Source organism: Ptychodera flava, chromosome 4 (assembly GCF_041260155.1).
Source record: "Ptychodera flava strain L36383 chromosome 4, AS_Pfla_20210202, whole genome shotgun sequence".
Classification (NCBI taxonomy): domain Eukaryota; kingdom Metazoa; phylum Hemichordata; class Enteropneusta; family Ptychoderidae; genus Ptychodera; species Ptychodera flava.
The window spans coordinates 27,006,710-27,026,876 of NC_091931.1; the positions used below are offsets into that span (position 1 = coordinate 27,006,710).

At 40.7% G+C, this 20,167-nt stretch overlaps 1 protein-coding gene across 2 annotated transcripts in view; it reads left to right on the plus strand.

Annotated features, from left to right (window-relative positions):
- Positions 1–10,866: 10,866 nt before the first annotated feature.
- Positions 10,867–20,167, plus strand: part of LOC139131329 (circadian locomoter output cycles protein kaput-like) — a 68,351-nt gene continuing 59,050 nt past the window's right edge. Inside the window, exon 1 of one of the 2 annotated variants that reach the window (XM_070697338.1) lies at positions 10,867–10,988. In XM_070697338.1, coding sequence (XP_070553439.1) covers positions 10,939–10,988 — 50 coding nt within the window. In that variant the 5' untranslated portion in view covers positions 10,867–10,938. Of the gene's footprint in view, positions 10,989–12,462; positions 12,483–20,167 lie in introns of those variants that run through there. The other variant, XM_070697339.1, reaches the window with a different exon arrangement.

Consider the following 20,167-nt stretch of genomic DNA (forward strand, 5'->3'; position numbering starts at 1 on the left):
ATGCACAGCGCATGTGCAAATGACCTCATGCCATCGCTGCTGCTGTTCGTTCCCTGGTTCCGGTTCCCCTGGCCGAGGCCCGGAAACAAGCATGCAAGGACCGATAAACAGGAAAGTACCAGGACCCACAACAGCGCACTCTACATATTAAAGATGATTACCTTTCGTTCTAGTTTGATAAAGATGAGCAACCTCCAGAGAGCGCAATTCCCGAAAAATACAAATTAGCACGTCCGTCAACAAAACTTTCAATAAGTGATGAACACGATTGGAACTAATTTGGCATAATTAGATGGTGAAGTAATATCGATTTAATCTGCAGATGTATCCTCATCTACTTTTCTTTTTAAGTTACACACTTGTTTTTTATCAGTAATTTGTAATATTGCAACATTCATCTATAGGGCACCTAAGCTTAACACTTTTGAGAAATATGAAAAATATGACGATCCAATTTTCCAAAAATTCCAATCGTGTTGATGGGAAATGCCATGTTTGTGGCCAAGAAGAAACACTATAACACATCTTATTTGAGTGTAAATATGTAAAAGAAATCTGGCAGAAATGTATTTCTTTCTTTGTCAGAAAATACAACTTTGATAACAATATCAATATCAAAAGATTAGCAATTGCAGGAATCGAAAATGATAATAATGCAACATCTGACATTATTTACTGTATTACTTCCTTTGTAAAATACACAGTTTGGAATATTCGAAATTCGGTTAGGCCTACTCTTGATGGGATTAAAGTTTCCCTTCAATCCTATGTTATGCAATTAGAATATTATCTTTGCCAATGGATGAATACATTATATTTCATTTATAAGATGATGAACAAAGCTGAGGATTTTATCACAAAGTTCTCAAGCCTTGTAAGACTTGGAGGATCCGAGAAGAATGCATCCTGAATGCATTTATATGATGATCTTTGTAGTTAAACAACTGGATTTTTTTGTTTTTTCAGACAAGTTGCATTGTAATTTTAACGCATTCACAGTTATATAGATTTGTTTTATTTGGGACTGTGTTGTCATCTTTTTCAAAAAAAAACATGTCCGTCAAGTTGCAGCTCATCGTGTGCTTGTTCCACCACGGTTCTTGTGTGGAGGTACCCTGGTTCCGCCAACAGAAGCTAGCAGCACTTTCAGCTACGTTCAATGGGTCTAATAGAACAAAAAAAAGTTTAAAACTTTGTAGGGCAAAAATGTGTGCATTTACTTTTTTCATAAACAGTTCGTAAAACGGGGAAAGTTCAGGAATGTGATACCTGAATAAGGTAGTCGTCATAAATGTGACCGGAGGTCAGAGAATCATTCAAAAATTATGTCAGTAAGGGGGATACTAAAATCATAAACAAAGAGGGGGTTACGCAAACGTTTCCACGCTCGACAATTGTTCCAAGCTCCCTGCGTCACCAAATGAAGTTATTTTAACGTCAAATTTTAAAATCTTTCTGAGACTCACTCCCCATATATTCGCATACAGCTACCTGATCATCAAATACACATGATGTATCATGGAGGTACACGTAACCCCATGTCGGTAATGCAGTGACTACAATACTCCACAGCTCCCTGCAAAACTGTCCTGTATTTTCTTGCAGCACGTGCTTGCAGTGATATTGCATCCCACTTGTCACTACCCCTACTAGAGAATAACCGTGACATGATACACATTTCGGTAAATTAACCCTTGAGTGCCAAAGTCTATTTTTGTCACCTTCATAAAATATAACCCAGACAATTTTTTCAGGTCCAAACATTGTTTTCAGATTTTTCCAAAAAAATTGACCCAAAACTTGCGTCTATGAAACGTGCTGTCCATTTGGTCCAAATTTTTCAAAAGAATTACAGAAAATTCGTAAAATTGGGAAATTTTGCACTAAAATTTTGGTGGGAAAAAATTCAGCATTCAAAGGGTTAATTTTACAGTGCAATATGTTCATAGAGGGTCGCTAAAATGTCACGATAGCCCTCCGCACTGAATGCCCAACCGTCGCCCATTTTTCCGGTCCATCCATGAAGGTATTTTAATCGAAATAATGATTCATCCGAGATAATAATTATTACATGTTCCGAAATCATGAACCATAGACAGTCCGCAGCTCTACTGTATGTGCATAAACCTACCGGTAGACTCAAAAGTGTACCTCCATGTACAGTCCCGTCGGTGGAGGGACAGTGCTCTATCTTAGTAGAAGCATAGACAGTAAAGGGTTGACAAAGTGTTAATGATATGATTATAACATATGATCATGGATGTAAAATTTTTTTTTACATCCATGATATGATCTACTGTGAGAACCAGACATTGACAAGGGTCTCTTTTTAACGCCCATCACACTCCCTCCACCAACGGACTGCCCTCTACACCTTTGAGGGTTGAATGTCATACAGATAGTAGCGTGAATTGCCAAAAATCAAAGGGTATGGCGTATTTCTTAACGATGTATCTAAAACGAAAGACGTGAACACACGCATTTTTATCATGATATTTCTTGTCTCCCCACTGCTATCTTCAGCATATTAATTGTAAAGAAAATTACAATGTTTTCATATTTGCGTACTCACCAACATTGGTTTTTGTACATTGTACAACTGAGCTATTACCAAGACTCGAACTTCGGCCTCACACTCACGGCTTTCTGCCTTGAGTCAACTGTCAAAGCAATGTTGCGAACACCTGTGGTATGTACCATGGATGACACTGAAATAATTACAGTATGAGTTTATGGTATTTTGCTTTGTTTTCAAATGGTATTAATTGTGAAATTAATAATGAAAAGAAAGTGGAATGACAAAAAAACCCAATCATATGTATCAGATGATAAAATCAAATACAAATTAATGATGACGTGTTCAAAATTTTTAAATACCCGCACAAATTTTCATAAACTGGTGATTACGATCATGTGAGCTGAAGCCCAAACATCATATTAATTTGCAGGTAAATCCAATGTACACTGTATGTTATTTGTTAAATTCCCACACAAAGTGTCATCGATCAGTAGTTACGATGTAAGCTGTAGGTCCCGTTGACTCGCACCTAGTGGTCCCAGAGGAGTTTACTGTGAAAACGTAAACATATTGCCATTTTCTTTATACGTGTAAATGCACAAGTCAATCGTGGGTAGCAGCGAGTAGATTCAACTATGATAACAAAAACATGTGTTCGCTTCTCACGTTTTTGACTCGGATGCACAGTGGGTCTATAGAAGTACATCGTATCATTTGATTCTCTGCAGCAATAGTTTATAACAAATTCCAGTCCTCGAAGATGTAGGAACGTGAAGGCTGAGGGACTGCAGTTTCCTTTCGGCTTAGATTTCTGAAATTTTTCTTAAAAATCGATTTTAGAAGTGTGAAGAAACAATTTGTTTTGTCAAACGAGCAGTAGGATGCACGATATGGCATATACTCATGAAAGACACGAGGAAAACCATTGAGTCGTAGGTTCTCCTGTAAAGAAATCAATGTGATTACAGTGATACCTTCGAATTCTTCATAATCTTGCCACCTAGCACATTGAAATCGCTTTTTGAATATTTTTTCAGAAATAATTTTTTTTCCTTCTGTGAAAGTTTCAAGAAAGTTACAACTTTATACAATTGTGCGTCCTTCCATTACTAAATGCAAGTCATTTGAGTTGGCTAACGCCTTAGTACGTCTAGTCTGTGTACCATTGGCTGTCCCCAAGGTAATTACATCGACACGGCAGACGTTTTAGACATGCGCAAACACAAAGCGCGACCAACGGTATGGTTTGGGCCTCAAATGCCTTAAACTTTTACCAAAACTTTTCCAAGTTATAAGTGAAATTTCAACAAATCTCGTAAGAAATCAAGAATAAAAATCATGGGTCACTATGAAAAGTTTCGTACCAGAAAAACAAATATAAGCAATTACATACCGATATTCGAAATGGCCGCCATCCCTGAGTTTACTCGGGGGGGGGGGGATTAAGTTTTCGATTTTCCAAAAACTGAGACGGTGAATTTTTTTTTTCTTTCTCCAAGAGCTTTAAAATAAACCCTAACAAACAGTAGGCCAGAAAAGTGTTTCAAAATAGAGTCTCAATATCTGTCCCTTAGGCGCTTACTAACAAAGAAACAGGAAAATCTGCAAGAGTTGTTATTTATAGTAGCAATCTACCCACTTCCATAGCCACGCCATACATGTAGAAGACTCTCCAGGCATTATTTTTTCTCCCGACAACATATCTTCATAATGATTATTAAATATAGCTAATATTACTGTTGAAAAATGTATAATTAATAGACAATTTATGTATAATAAAGGTATTATAAGGAGTCGGAGTATGTACGTACGTGTTGAAGTTCTATTGTCGGTTATACCACGCACATAGGATAACTATAAGCTCAGTGACACTTTCATGATAAATTTTATGGTAAATAAATGATATAAATAAATAAATCATAGCGTTCTTTTTTATAATGCAAGCAAGAAATGTGTCAATTTGTGCATATTATAGCTACCTTCTAACTACTCGCGATACTCGCTGTGTAGTATTTCAAAGGTTACGTTTGCCCACCTCAATCCTTAACACGGTCACCTGACTGAACAACTCGTTAGCAACTCGTTACGTCTTGTAGCTGCTAAAAATAACGAGCTGTGAGGGGTAGCTATAATGGGCACACTCTGATAGAGTTCAAGTGTGTATTATAAAATAATCTGTAATACGTAACAGATATTTACCATAATAAATGAACATACTGCCCGCTATCCCCGTGCACAGGTGTCCGGAGTTGCCAGTGTACATGCATACTATTTTTTAGAGAGAAGGGGTTAGGGTTAACCCTAACCCCTTCTCTCAATGTATACTACACGGCAACGCCACGGACCTGTGTCCCCGTGTGATGATATGTGGACGATCGACGCCGGGCTTTTCGAATGGCTGTCACATATTTGTTCTCAGCACCAATACATAAATACTATTTTATTTAATTGTTTTAATTCTATTTTGAAGTATTTACCGAAAATTTTCGGCTGATGTGCTCCACTTGGGGTTCAAGCGAAGTAATTATGATTACATTAAATGTAGTTACATATAAACACGATTTGAACTAAATTGGGATTACTGGATGAGAGTAATTATAACGAAAGTATAGTGAAATCGAAATTTTACATCTTAAAACTCCATAAGCTGTATCTTTTGGCTATTTTTTTAGAACTTTTGTTTTGTGGTTTCCCTACACTTTCTGCATTGAATCCCTAAACTGTTATTACCAAGTATTTAGCATATCAACACAACCTATATGAGTATAATCTACATTGTTATTGTTGAAAACTGTATTCAAGTCCGGACTAGAATTCATTTGTAAACAATAAACAATGATCACTACACACATACAAGCTGTGTTGACAAAAAGAATACTTAAAATTTCAGCAAGGGTCAGACACGGTAGTTGATATACAGAAGCAGAATACTAAAAAACTTACCACAAGTTACAGCTTATGTCCCTTTAAATTTAACAAAATGGTAGAATACTATATAAAAATCAAAATATTGTTTTCATTGAACAAAACAAAAATAAACACATCGATTATTGTATATCCCTAAAATCGTATTCATTTCTAAGAAAATGTATTATTGCGTAAATGTCATAAAAACGAGACGATGCATAAAGTGTGTCTGATTGATGACTTTGGGTCAGGGCACTTTTAAAATGTGCCTTACTTTTTAAATTGTTTTCAATTTCAATAAACTCTCAATGTACTCGGGGCACTTTTGAAATGACTTGACTGACTAAAATGAAAATCGATCGAAAAACTTCATTTTGGTTAGAGCAAAGTATTAAAATTAAACTAGTATTTCAGTAACAAAGAAAGTATAGACAAGTTCACGCATTTTCAATCAAATATAAATATTGTTCATGTGTATTGAATAATATTATATTGCATTAGATACAGTCATGCAATGACTCTTACTCAGAACATTAGCACAACATCGCAATTGAATTAGAGTCCAGACCGAAAGTCATTTGTCAATGATAAATATGTGTGGTACACATACACAGGCTGTGCTGGCAAGCTGAATACTAGACAGTTAAACATTCTGTAGGGAGTAGAACAAGAACACAGTTGTATACTGCCTTGGTACTGCAATGTCACTGTAACTGCATATCGGCAATATAAAATAGAGATAGCTCCGACTCTGATGTACTCGAAGAAGAGTTTTGGTCAAATGACGCTCATGACAGTGAAATATACTTGTACATAAGATCACAAGAACAACACATGATACGGAAGAACCAGGAAACTTGAAAGTTATCAGGGATTTTTTAAAATTCTGACATATAAGAATAATCAACGTCAACGGACACTCTCTTTATATGTGAAGAGGGCGTAGGTTTGGAGAAGACTTGCATATGCATTGGGTCAAATAATGATAGGGTACCTATACTGTTTCTTATGACATCTGCATTACGTTTGAAACAACAACAACAACACAAATAGTTATGTTCGTTGAATTTTATTGATCAACAACAACAACAGCACGACTAATATAAATATAAACAACAATACAAACTACAACAACCAGATTACTGGGTCCCCTGTGGATTTTACTACAAAATTCTGCTCAAGGCTATCTACAACAAGACACCTACATGCAGCTCCAGCCTTATACACCCACTCATACACTTAGGTCTGCAAATAAGAAAGTGTTGACAGCTATACAACCTATAAATGCGTCACACATATGGAGGACTTGTCTTTTCTTACATTGCAACTAAATTTAAGGAACTCACTCCCACTTGACATCAGAAATCCAACCAGCTTGGAAACTTTCAAACAAAAATTAAAACCCATCTGCTCTCTAGAATATACAGTGTGGTCTAACCATATAGTGACGCTTTTTTGGATTTTTAGGGCTATATAAAGTTTTACCGATTGATTGATTGATTTATAAACACATTAAGCTTACATTGGAGTGACGCCATAAAATCATGCATAAAATGTGGGGCATATGTGTTACGTCACAATAGATGCATTTATCAAGTTGAATTCAGTGTTTGGAGATGTTACTTTTAATTATTCTGACGGGATGGATGTGTGCGTCCCGCTATTGGCACAATACGAAATGAAAAAAACACCACGCAAACATCTACGCGTGCAATCTCCTTGGAATGCATATGGGCTTCTTATCTGCGCTAGCAAAGGGTATTTTGCGGGCATAGACCCCTGCAAAATAATTATTATATGATTATAAATCCTTCATATATACCTCCCAATATGTTGGGAAATACAATTTTACAATTTACATACATGACCGAAGTGATATAGTCCCTGAACACCTATTGTCCAAGGTTACTATGGCTATTCGTAATTGACATTTGCAACGATGGTGTTACGAAATGGTTGTCACGCCTCTGTTCTCATTAGAAAACCCATAACAACATGTCAGATATTCCATATACATTCACAGTGTTTCAATAAACAGTGCTGTTTTCAGGTTTTCCAGAGCTAGTGCCTTGATAACTGCACTTTTTCATGATAATTTTTGGGATAAAGTCTTTTTAGTTATACTTTTTCGGGTTCCTGTTGGTTTTCGAAAACCAATGTCTTATAGTTTGTCTCGTGATGTCACCACAGTATTGGATCGTGAAATAAATTTTGCAAATTTATGTTCATTCGTCCGCAAAAAAATAAACATTTGTTGATCTGAATGTCCGAGAAACTCTCAAGAAAACAAGACGTTGAGATTTTCCCCAGTGTAGCATAGACCCTCGAGAAAAAATGTTTTTCTCGTAGGTCTATGGTTGAAGCTTTTATCTCTTAACGAATTTTATTCACATTAAACGAAACCACCGTCGATTTTGACCTAGACAGTCTCAATAGGAAAAGTCATTAACATTCGCAGCTAATTACTTTTTGACTGAATTGAATGGTTGCAAATTGCACTGAAATGAAAGAGGACTCACCATCCACCTGCATTCAAGTATATGTGCTAGGTTGACTTGTCCACAGATACATCTATATGCAGCTCGATGACTGATATGCGAGCTCTCAATTTTTTTTGGCTACGATTTGGTGGTGCTCATTTTGAAGCTCGTGGACTATATGCTGCACGTGACAAATACCTCTGGAGGGAGGATCCAATAAAAGTTCCTCTTATTTTTACAAATTAAATGCCTCCCCTAACAAGCTCAAAATTTCTTCTAATGCCCCTTCGGACTTGATATGATTTTGAAATCCCCCTCGAAATAAAACTGGCCTGATTTTGGAAAGGGATGGATTTTTTTCCGGTGTATGTGTGTGTATGTGTGTATGTCTCGTCCAGGGAAGGAGGCGCTGTTTTGACACATTTTTTCTTAAACGTAGACTTCATGTTGTAAAACAGAAAAACAGTGATCACATAAAAAGGAGGATGAATGTCACTTTATATTTGAATGCCAACAATACCAACAGCCACGACGTATGTACATTAGAACAATTCTGGACACACTTTGTGGTAAACCTATCACAGATAAGCTATAATACCTGTTTTCTGAGCCTGTTAGGCAGTTTGCAAAATTTATTGAAAAAAAAAAATTATAAACGTTCATCTCGTGCTCACTCACTCGGTAAATTTGTATGCTTCTCTAACACCTTCAATTGTTTGTACTGTATCAAAGTTAATTGAATGGTGACTTATAAGTCCATTAGGGTAGGCAACTCATGACTCAACAGTTTTGCAATATATCTTGAAATGTAAAACGGTGACACCGATTTTTGAATATGGTTTCCGGAAAATAAGGCTGCGTTCACAAATAACGGTTGGGGGGGGGGGGGCTGGAGGAATCCTGATTGAAATCTTATTTTTTTCAGATCCCCCTCAATATCCTCAAAAATTTTCAAGTCCCTCCCCTCTTTATGATTAAAGATTTTCAAGTCCCCCCCAATTACCATCACTGTTCTTCCTAGGATTTTCTGGTAGAGTGGATACTAATTTGCATAACAATAAATTGTTATGGTAATGAGTTTCTATTGTTTACCAAACATTAAAGAGTGGCAGCCACCACTTAAAGGGATATAGTCGTCGGAACTGCGCCTGTGCGAGTTTCTTGTTTACAAACAATGTATTTCGTGCACGATATCTAGATGCACCTCATCATCATAGCTACAACATTTAAATTATACGATGATAGATTATGACAGACATGTTTTAACTGTCATCAATCACCATTGTGCCTTGGATACATTGTTGCCATGGGTCGTATGGGTCCCATACGACCTTTGAGCGCAGTTCCGACGACTATATCCCTTTAACACTGATCATATAGCTGCATACGTATTAGGGATTCACGCAAAGAAAATATAAACATCTATTGGGCAGTTCTGCTCGGAAATGTTCAACACTACCTGTTATTAGCAGTTTGTACAGCCATATTCCTAGGCAAGGTCTCAAATTGTTTCATTTTCAAAGACAGCAGGGACTTTTTTGATTTATCAGTCGAAGCCGACTTTAGTTAATCCAACTCGATCTGGCCACACCAATGGCACCTGCTAAAGAGCACACAAAATGATGACCATGAAAGAGTATGCAAATTGTGAATTCCTGGCTACATTAAATGCTAGTTAATAAGTTGTACAAAATTGACAATACCAATCAGGAAGGATAAAATATTCCATTAAGTAAACGTTTTAATCACTGAAATTTTTGGTGAAAATAATGGTAAATTTGGTAAATTAAAACATTTCCATCTAGTCAAACATTTTTCATTTAAATTCGAGTCTTTACTGTACAAAGTTGTACTTTTTAGTGTTATTTTACAATGAGAATATGAAAATTTAGAAAGTCAAGCATGGTGACCCCTATATTTTTTCTTTAATATTTGAAATATTTGATTATTCTCACATGCTAGAATTCAAAAATCCCTGATAACTTTCAAGTCTCCTGGTCTTCCATGTGTTGCTTTCTGGCCTGATCTTGTGTACAAATATGTTTCACCGTCATGAGTGTCACATGACCCGAACTCTTCTTCAGCTACTTCACAGTCAGAGCTATCTCTGTCACTACTGCTACAGTATACAGTAACAGTGACACTGCCTGTAGGCAGTAGCAGGGCAGTAGCTGTATTAACTTTGATAATTTTGACAATAATTTTGTTCAGTTTATACAACTGCATTCTTGTTCTACTTCCTACAGTATGTTGAAATGTCCAGTATTCAGCTTGCCAACACAGCCTGTGAATATATATCCCGCATTTGTATCATTAACAAATGACTTTCAGTCCAGACTCTGATTCAATTATCACTCAGTATCATCACTCGGTATTCCTATATGCAGGCTTTTGTCGACAAACTGAATAATATGTGTTTCAGCATACTGTAGGGAGACAGCAAGCAATAGTATTTGATATATTGCATAGAACTATTGAAAATTTTCAAGTCCCCCCCCCTGTAGGTAGAGCAAAATTTTCAAGTTCCCCCCTCTACTAACCCCCTTAAATTTTCGAATCCCCCCTGAATTCCTCAAGCCCCCCCCCAACTGTTTTTTTTGTGAACGTAGCCTAACTTCTCATTCCAAATCTATTGAAGACCATATTGAACGCGCACTGGAAAATTTATGATGGGTTGAAGGCGTTTTAGTGAGAGATTACAGTTTGAAAGGTAGTGTCGCAGCAGTATAATGAGGAAATAGAGTAATACAGGCCTAAACAGTAATTTATTCATAAAGGGGAATGGGAGAGCTGGAGAGTAGTCCTTCCGTTGTCATTTGAGCACTACTTATAAACTAGGGATTCATGTGACTTAGAGCTGACAGTTATCAGTATTTTAGGGGGCCATAATTTGAATATTCATGACGACCAGGGAGGCAAGAATCCGAGTGGCATGTGTGAGTAAACACAGGCCTGCCTTTACCACAAGTTGTACGGATATTACTTTTTCCTTTGCTGTAAACTCCACGAAGCCCGCTCAAATGTGTTTCAAGGATGAACTTTGGACGCCGCTATCCCTTATTGATGAAAATGTCACTTAAGGAGTGAGTACAAACCGTTACTATTTGCGAGAAAAGGTTTTACCGAGGCTATGCATGACGCGTATATCTCAGAGAGACGTAGACATGCGTGATAGAGGGCATTTATTATTACGTAACAGTATCCAGATTATATTTTTGCGTCCTTTTCGCATGGAATATCAAAAGTTTTGTGGTAGATTTGTTCGAGGCAGTGCTCTGACTATTAACAAAGTGACCAAGAAGTGATTTTGTTCATAAAACATGTTAAAAGGGTTTGTGGAGACGGCAACGCAACGCAGAGTTTATCGTGACCCTTGTCAAATAACTCGGTCATGGATTCCCTGTTGTTACAGCATGTACGCGCGCCCTCGCACTGAACCTGCAAGGTTCATGTTCATGTTCACAACGACAATAACCTAGGGAATATTGCATTTTACTGTTTCTGTAGTAACGACATCATAAATCCTACAATACTTCCGACTTGACAAGTCCGGAAAGCGGCGATTATTAGATATTAGCGCAGCAAAAGCAAACGCGAAACTAGATAAGTATAATTATGCCGTGCTCACATCAGAGAAGCTGCAGGTCTCGCTACGTCAGTCAGTATCGGAAAATCGCACGACTCGATTGAGTGAGTGAGTACTTTTGGGATTGTATAATTTTTTGCGGGTTCATGGCTATCCGTGAAAACGAAACTACGAGGAAGAGAAAAAAAAAAAAACCAAATAAAGTCCCCCCCCCCAAAAAAAAAAGATTGGTGTAAGTAAAGTGTGTACGACCAGTTACCCTGTAGTGTCTGAAAGTGTTATTTATGAAACATTTTCTGTAGATTATGCCATATGTCTTGCCAAAAATGACATTTGTAACATTTGACTTTGCTATCCTAATTATTGGTAACTTGTAACAACCGGGGGTTTTACTATGCTCTGAAGTCATATTGTAAGAGGAAAATTCTGAAGTAATGATAGCTAACTGAAGGTAATGATTTGACTAATTGATGCCTTTCACACTGAGACAGTGTTATTTGGTTGGTGTAAATTGGACTAATTAACAGGTTCTTGTCGAACTTTAATGCGACATGGTGGATTTGATGGTCAGATTGGCCCTAGATGTATACTCAGTGAAAATTTGGTAAGGATAGCAGATAGCTCTGAGCAGATAGTTGTCATACCCGTTTTCATATATCCCAACAACAGGATGGACTTGAATTCCTTGAACTGTCCTATTAAGAGTTGCTTGATTGATTTGAAGATGACATTGTGGGCGGAATATGAGAATAATAATGACTGAGAAATGATCTGCCCTGTCTTTTAAGCCGTCTCAAACATAGGTAAAATTCATGTCATCTGAAACTGCTTTCTCATATACCTCGCAATGAAGATTTCTGAAAGACCATACCAATATCGTAGCCTGGAGGACTAATGTAACATTACTCTCAATGAAATGAATATCAATTCAGAGTCTGCGTATGTGGAACATAATGGAACCCATCTGATATTTAAGCGTGATACTCATGAGGTAGGAGTTTCATTGTAGTAATCAGCTGAGTTTTCTGGTTTAATACTAGATTAATTTTTCCTCAGAATTTGCAGCTTTTATGTATTATTAACTGTGGAATTGCCTTGGTTTTGTTGGATCCTCAGGATGGATTTGGTGGTCAAATACCATGATGTTGCAACGTTGTAGTTTAGGTTTGAAGCATAGAGTACTGTTTGAAGAGAAAGTGTTCGTAAAAGGGCTACATGTAGCAGCTGTAACTTTTGATGCTCTTTTGTCCACTATTTTTGTAGTTAATGTCAACCATAGTTTCTTCTTCTTGTCCTCAAAGCCTGTTGAAACATCTGCTATTTTAACTTGTTGACGCATCGTCTACATGTATAAAATGAACTGTCATTGTTTACATTTAAATTCTAGTCCGGACCAAAATTCACTTTTCAACTACATGTATATCAATACAGTCTGTACACATGTACAAGCTGAGTTGACAAGCTGGATACTTCATTTTGCATAGGGAAGTGCAGCAAGAGAGATTACCGTAAAAACAATAATAGTCAAAAAAAAATTACCGAACATCACAACTACTGGCCGTCTAATGTTACAGTAGGGTGGCCAAAGTTAAGCTAAAATGTTGCGACATTATACGCAACTCACGCACACTGAAAGTGAAATTTGATTTTCGTGAAATTTTAAACGCCATTTTTTCTGAAAATAAGTAGCTCAGTTACTGAAAAATGGATATTTCCAATTAAAATCGATGTATGAGGCAGGTTTCATTAAAAAACTGAAGAAAAAACGATAGAAAAATAGTGTTTTTCCTCTCCAAAAATGCCACTTTGTACTGACCGGCCACAGCGCTCGAGCGGTCGCCGCTCATGGCACGCACTTCTGAATCCAGTCAATACCTATTACGCAACGGAACTGCTTTCGGGCCATGTGCACGCTGTCATAGAACTGTGAAACTTGGCCAGGAAGTGGCAGACCATCCCATTTACATGTAGTGGTGAGTTTTTGTTATATTATGGGAATTTTAGCCAGCAAACACGAGGTAAAGTGAGTAGGGTAAATTCGGTGTAGATAGTTCCCATTTAGATACATATTTTTGCCATAAAACTTGTAGCATGCTCTTTTTAAACATCATTCTAACATTTCTGTGAATTATGACGAAAATCTGTCCACGAGCACAAGTACGAATCACAAAAACAAAATCGTGTTCATTCATAGACCTCAGTACAGTGTGACTCAAGATGGTGGCGGAAAGCAGTCACACTGACACACCATTGACAGCCTGCCTGAGGCTGAAGTTAGGGACAGCTATTTCTTATAATTTCATAGCTGAAAATGAACTGCATTAAAAGACAATTGGCAGTTTAAATTGATTTGTTAGAATTGAGTGTTATAAAAAAACATTGTGACAAAATTTAATTGTATTGTGAGCTCTAGTTTTTAAGTTATGTGAATTCAAAATTCATAAAAACATAAAAATCCATCCATTTTTCGATGGTACGGTGCCGCCGCAATTTTGACTAAGTCAGACAAAATATTTTCAATTTTCAACAATCACAGTTTCAAAATCCAAGACTGTGCATCAGTCAAATCTTGATTTTTCCGTAATATCGGGTTAATCTGTGCACAAGACACATAGTTTAACCCTTTTCCTGCCAAGTCGGTGAAAATCCGCTTGAAATTCGGTGTAGCTAGAATCTGAGCAGCCACGGCCGTTATCCTGCCAAGGCGGTGGAAATCGGGCTACTTTTTGGTACCCCCTTTCCTGCCTAGTCGACGGAACTACGTGTAGCAAACCCTTGCTCGCGCTAGGGGTCGTTCGAGGACAGGTTTTGGGCGAGGAACGGCGTTTGCTCTCGAAATGGGTTCACAGAGAGTCCAACGACAGGGAAAGGTGCGGAAGCTACCCAGCCAGTCCCCCACCCCGGTGGGGGACTGGTTTTTTTTGGGGGACGAGTAGCGTACTTGGCAGGTTAGCACGTTGACGTATTCTAGCGGAGTTTGGGGTAACTTGGCTCTGAGGCACTACATAGATTGCGGCCGAAATTGACCGTCTCAGCAACGCTAATCTGTAAGGCAACCGCCTAAGACCGCCTCAGCTGGCGGTGCAATTTTTTGCCAATGGTGCGAGACGAAAATCACGGACTTGGTCCTGATTGACGGGAAGTGCGGACGGATTTGACGGACTCGGCTTTCTCGAAGGCAACCGCCTAAGACCGCCTCAGCTGGCGGTGCAATTTTTGCCAATGGTGCGAGACGAAAATCACGGACTTGGTCCTGATTGACGGGAAGTGCGGACGGATTTGACGGACTCGGCTTGATTAGTCCCTGACATGGAACTGATCCGAACGGACTTGAGCGACATTTGTGAAGGGTAACCACCGCTTTTAACCGACTTGTTACCTTCTCGAAAAGACTACCCACTCAGATGTCGGACGTTGTCGGCTGCACTTGGCTCTAGACGTTCAAGCCGTGCAACGAAACACACCGCCTCAGCCTTGCCATTCAGGAACATGGCCTCAAAATTTGATACCATTGTTCACCGACTTGGCGGCTGCGGTTAGGTGCGTGAACCGTTGTTCACCGACTTGTTACGCCTATGTTGTCCCTGTGAAGTTCGGCTAACGGCCGAGTCTAACGGGAGTTGGCAGACCTGTGTTTGGTTTATACCGTAGTATGACCGACTCAGGTAGAGGTACCTGTCGTTATATTCCGAGTTTTACGCACTCGGGCGTCAATGACGGGTCGTCATCACCGCTGATGACGTAGACGTGCTGGCCACGTTATTTGAAGGAGCCATGTTTGCCCAACGGACGAGGCCGAGACAGCCGTTGACAATTTTGGCATCCTTCATCTTTGACTGCCTTAGTTGGGTACAGTCGCGACGCAGCTCCGCGAGAACAATAGAATCCATTTGCCGTTCGTGGGGGTCTGCATACATTAAATTCAAATATATGGCGGCCATTTTCGCACTCAACATGTCCTCGTTTGTCGTGGAATTTTTCACCTTAAATGATTTCATTTCGCGTTTTGAATCAACACAGTCCGAAAACAGAACATTATAAATAACTACATAGGTCAAATCAATGGTTACCTCATCAAGACCCCTCAAAATCGGCAGGCATGGGAAACAAGTCGCGATCGTATCGATGCGATACAATCTATTCATCGACCGTGAAAAGCAGCAAAACGTTTGTGTCCACAGTCGAAAATGCACTGAACCCATAACAGATTATGTTTTGACCAAATAATCCACTTCCTTACCGCATTCTTTTTCTAGGACGGCTATGCCAATTCGTCAAAACAGTTCCCGCACTCAGTTCACCTACCGATGCAGCCAAGAAGCGCCCTCAATGGTCACAAGATCAAATCTTACCTTACTTCGGATTTGCGCTGAACAAACTCAGATGAAGGTCGCACACTATTTTTGAAATCGTGCTGCTTTATGATTTGCTTTATGATCTGAATCTAACAATTACAAGATTTTTTCACCTTTGTGGCTCATAAAAAAGACAATATTAAGCATGGACATGGCAACACAGCTGAACACGGCGGATACTACCACATGTCAATCGAAATACGAGTTTTATCAGCGAAAATAACAAACATCGGGACATCCTTTGGCGAGTAGGTGCGAAATAAGGTCCGAACCCGGTCTGGCAAGAAAATTTTGGAATTTAGGGGCCTAAAGAGGAACAATCGCCGATATGGAAAACGGAGCGCTGGCGCTAAATCAACTGTCGCCCAACATTTCCGTCCACACGCCCTGCAGCTCTATAGGTGAAACCACAGTCGTTTGGAGAGCTATTCAGCGCTGGGACTATTCGCCCCATAGACGAGAGTACAGAAGCGAGAAATACCTCAAGTCTGGAAACAGAATGGCTATAAAAACCACGCCATGTCACATTCCGTGTCCGATTTCACTGTGAAAATTAGCAAGTTCATCTGTTATGCAACCGTCGATCGTTCCCTATCATTCTAAAATTTCATACCTGATACTTTATCTGATTCAAAAACGCTCGTTTCGTGTGATTTTCGGCCGAATTCGACGGACACCTCGCCAAAACCTGGGGGTGAGCAACATTCCGGTCACCTCACAGTGGACGTTGGGCACCTCCACTTTACTGACGTTAGCGCCGCGTACCTATGAGGGGTGACTTGAAGGTTGTTCATGCCTTATGTTTTGGCGACGTGTCTTCTGAATTCGGCCGAAAATCACACGAAAATTCATACCTGATACTTCATCTGCTTACAAAATGCTCATTTCCTGTCATTTTCGGCCGAGTTCGAGAGACACCTGGCCAAAACATAAGCGTGAGCAACATTCCAGTCATCCCTCATGGGTAGGCGGCGCCAACGTCAGTAAAGTGGAGGTACCCAAGAGGTGACCGGAATGTTGCTCACCCCCAGGTTTTGGCGAGGTGTCCGTCGAATTCGGCCGAAAGTCACACGAAACAAGCGTTTTTGAATCAGATAAAGTATCAGGTATGAACTTTTAGAATGATAGGGAACGATCGACGGTTGCATAACAGATGAACTTGCTAATTTTCACAGTGAAATCGGACACGGAATGTGACATGGCGTGGTTTTTATAGCCATTCTGTTTCCAGACTTGAGGTATTTCTCGCTTCTGTACTTCTCGTCTATGGGGCGAATAGTCCCAGCGCTGGATAGCTCTCCAAACGACTGTGGCCGTAGCTCTTGAAACCAGTCACCGTACAGACAGAGTTTTACTGCAAAATTTTACAAGTCTTAATGGATGTACCGGTTCCATATTCCACAATTTCGTAGCACAAGGATGATAAAAGACATTTCTGTTAATGGTTAGGTAAATCGCTGTCTAGGACGGTTTTGCCAATTTCGAAAAGAATCGGTACGTAACGAGTAGCTGGAAATCAACGTATTACATTCGTAGACATATAAAATAGGTCGATGTCGTATGTACAAATATCATGCAATCGTCCACACAAAGGCAACGTCTTCCTTTAATACATACTGCCTGAATTAGACAGACAGATCAACAGATGTTCGAGAATTCCAACGATTCCTAACTCATACCACTTATATTATCGTACAGCTCAATCCGCCATGAGCAATCCTGGCAACCTGCGCAGAAAAGTGCGCAGTTCAAATTAACCGCCAAATCGCGGAGCTGCGTCGCGACTGGGTAAGCCGCTCGGCAGGCGACGGTTATGACCTAAACAAGCCGCTGAAGCACTGTTCGTTGCCGTACAAGAACGAGACGGCCAGTCCATTACTGCTTAATGGGCAATCTGTCGGGTTGGCTTGTCACCGACTTGGATGACAATACGCCCTGCGCAGGCGTACTTAGAAGGGACATGAGGTTAAAGATACGGGTTTCCCACCCGTACTAAACATGGGCTTGGGCCAACGTCCTTGGGTGGCAGGTGCGCATGCCACGTACCCAGCTGGACGGAATGTCAAGTTGAGATGCTAATGACATTGACTATGTTATGCTAAGTGCTCGAGGGATTTGCATCGCAAATGAGTATTATTAGCATATCAAATGGTGCGGACAGGCAATTTACATGACGGGTAGGAATGTCAGCGCCGGTTGGTGGACTGATTGCCGTAGGTCCATTGTAATAACAGGTGGTTTGCATATATTAACACCCTGCGTCCAATCATGTCCAGGGCTTTGTTTCCCTGTGGCTTTAAAAGGGAGGGACCTGCTAGTCTGTCGACACTGTTCCAGACATGAGCTTGACGGACCGCAAAAGTTTTCTGAAGGCGAGCAGACGACTGAAGCTCAAAGATGCAGAGTCTCCGGGCGGTAGTGGTAGCGATCGTTGTGATGTCCCTAGTAAACGTTCTAAGAAGTCGGGCAAGAAACGCTCCCGTAAGGCGAAGCCATCTCCGGCTGAAAAACCCAGTGGTAAGCGTAAACGTAAGACCGATCGTTCTGCCGATGAGGATGATGACGGGTCACCGGTTGCCAGTGGTTCTCACCCGGCTGCTCCGGGAGAGACTACTTCACCTGCAGAGACTACATCTGCTCTTGTGGGAGATACTTCACCTGCACAGACTACGTCTGCTGCTGCTAGTGAGACAGTGAGTAATGAGACGGCTGATGCCATTGGTTCTCCCCGGCTGCTCCGGGAGAGACACCACCTGTTGCTACTATGAGCCCTCATCCTGCGTCAGGAGAGGTTCCTGTGCCCAGTGCGAAAGAGCTTGAGTCCTCGTCATCAGCAGAGGCTGCCGAGCCCGCTCCTGCCATAGTTTCGTGTGCTGCGATGTCCCCGCCGAAAAAGATAGTGCGGAGGGTTCGTTATCAGGATAGCCCACCTGATTTTGAGCCAGATATGATCCTTGATGCCACTACGGGCGAGTTCAGGCCCAGACGCCCAGACGACGGTGATATCACCGCTGAGTCCGACTCGGAGGTTGACGAGGATGCGGCAGAGGACGATGACTTTTATGACAGGCAGTACGTAGGTGAGGCAAGCTCTGACGACGATGATGACGTTGCTGCTGTGTTGGCGGAGGACGACACACCTCCTGTCTGGCGTATGTCGGAGACTACCGATGCTAATATATTTGAGGAGACCGATTTTGACCATGAGAGAGGACCGACTTTCACCTTGCCCAGCCACGCCCGTGAGCTCGATTACTTTTTTAAGTTTATTCCAGCTACACTGATCAGATTGGCCAAGGACGAGACTAATAAATACGCCAAATTCCACCAGCGACATATCGCTAGGAAAATAGATAAATACTGGCGTAACGCTGACTACCGAGAGGTGCAGGCGTTCATTGGCGTCTTAGTCTGTATGGGTATCGACCGTAAATCATCAGTGGAGGATTATTGGTCTAGCGATCCCTTTCTGAGAAACCAGGGTATTTCTACTGTGATTACCCGCAGTCGCTTTCAGCAGCTTATGCGATACTTTCATCTGGCAGACCCAGAGAACGATCCACGTCGTGATCCTGATGAGGCACGCCGCCGACGTCGTGTCAGGAGGATCCCCTGTATAAAATCAATCCATGGATGGAGCCCATAGTTGACCGGTGTGTAAATAATTATAAGATGGGTAGAGAGATCTCCATCGACGAGGGCATGGTGCGATTTAAGGGCCGTTCTAAATTTAAGCAGAGATTACCGCATAAGCCTGATCGAGACGGTTTCAAGATATGGCAGCTGTGCGACTCCACCACTGCATACATAGCTAACTTTGCACCGTACCTAGGTGTGAAATATCGGGATCGGACTGATGGGAGACGGCAGGAGCGAGGTGTGGTGAAAAGAATTACGATGGAGCTGGTCCAGCCATTCTGTGGATATAATCACAGCCTATTCTGTGATAGCCTGTTTAGCACGGTCGTTACTGCTAGAGAGCTGATGGAGACCGGGATCTACATGGTCGGGAGTTTCAACCGCCGTAATCGTCGCACCATGCCCCTCAATTAATTCCGCCGGGTAAGAGGAAGCGCCTTCCTCTGTCTGTTGGGGATATGAAAGCCACGACCAGAACGGACTCTCGTCTTAACATCACTGCTTATCAGGATAGTAACGCTCAGGTGCTGATCTTGAATACGGTCTATCCACCCTTGGAGTGCGTGCCAGTGGGGGAGGGAGACGAGCGGCGACAAGTGCCTCTGTCGCTGTATAATTATCGCCGTACATGGGAGGCGTCGACCGAGCCAACCAGAAGCGCAAGTACTTTCACACTGGGCGC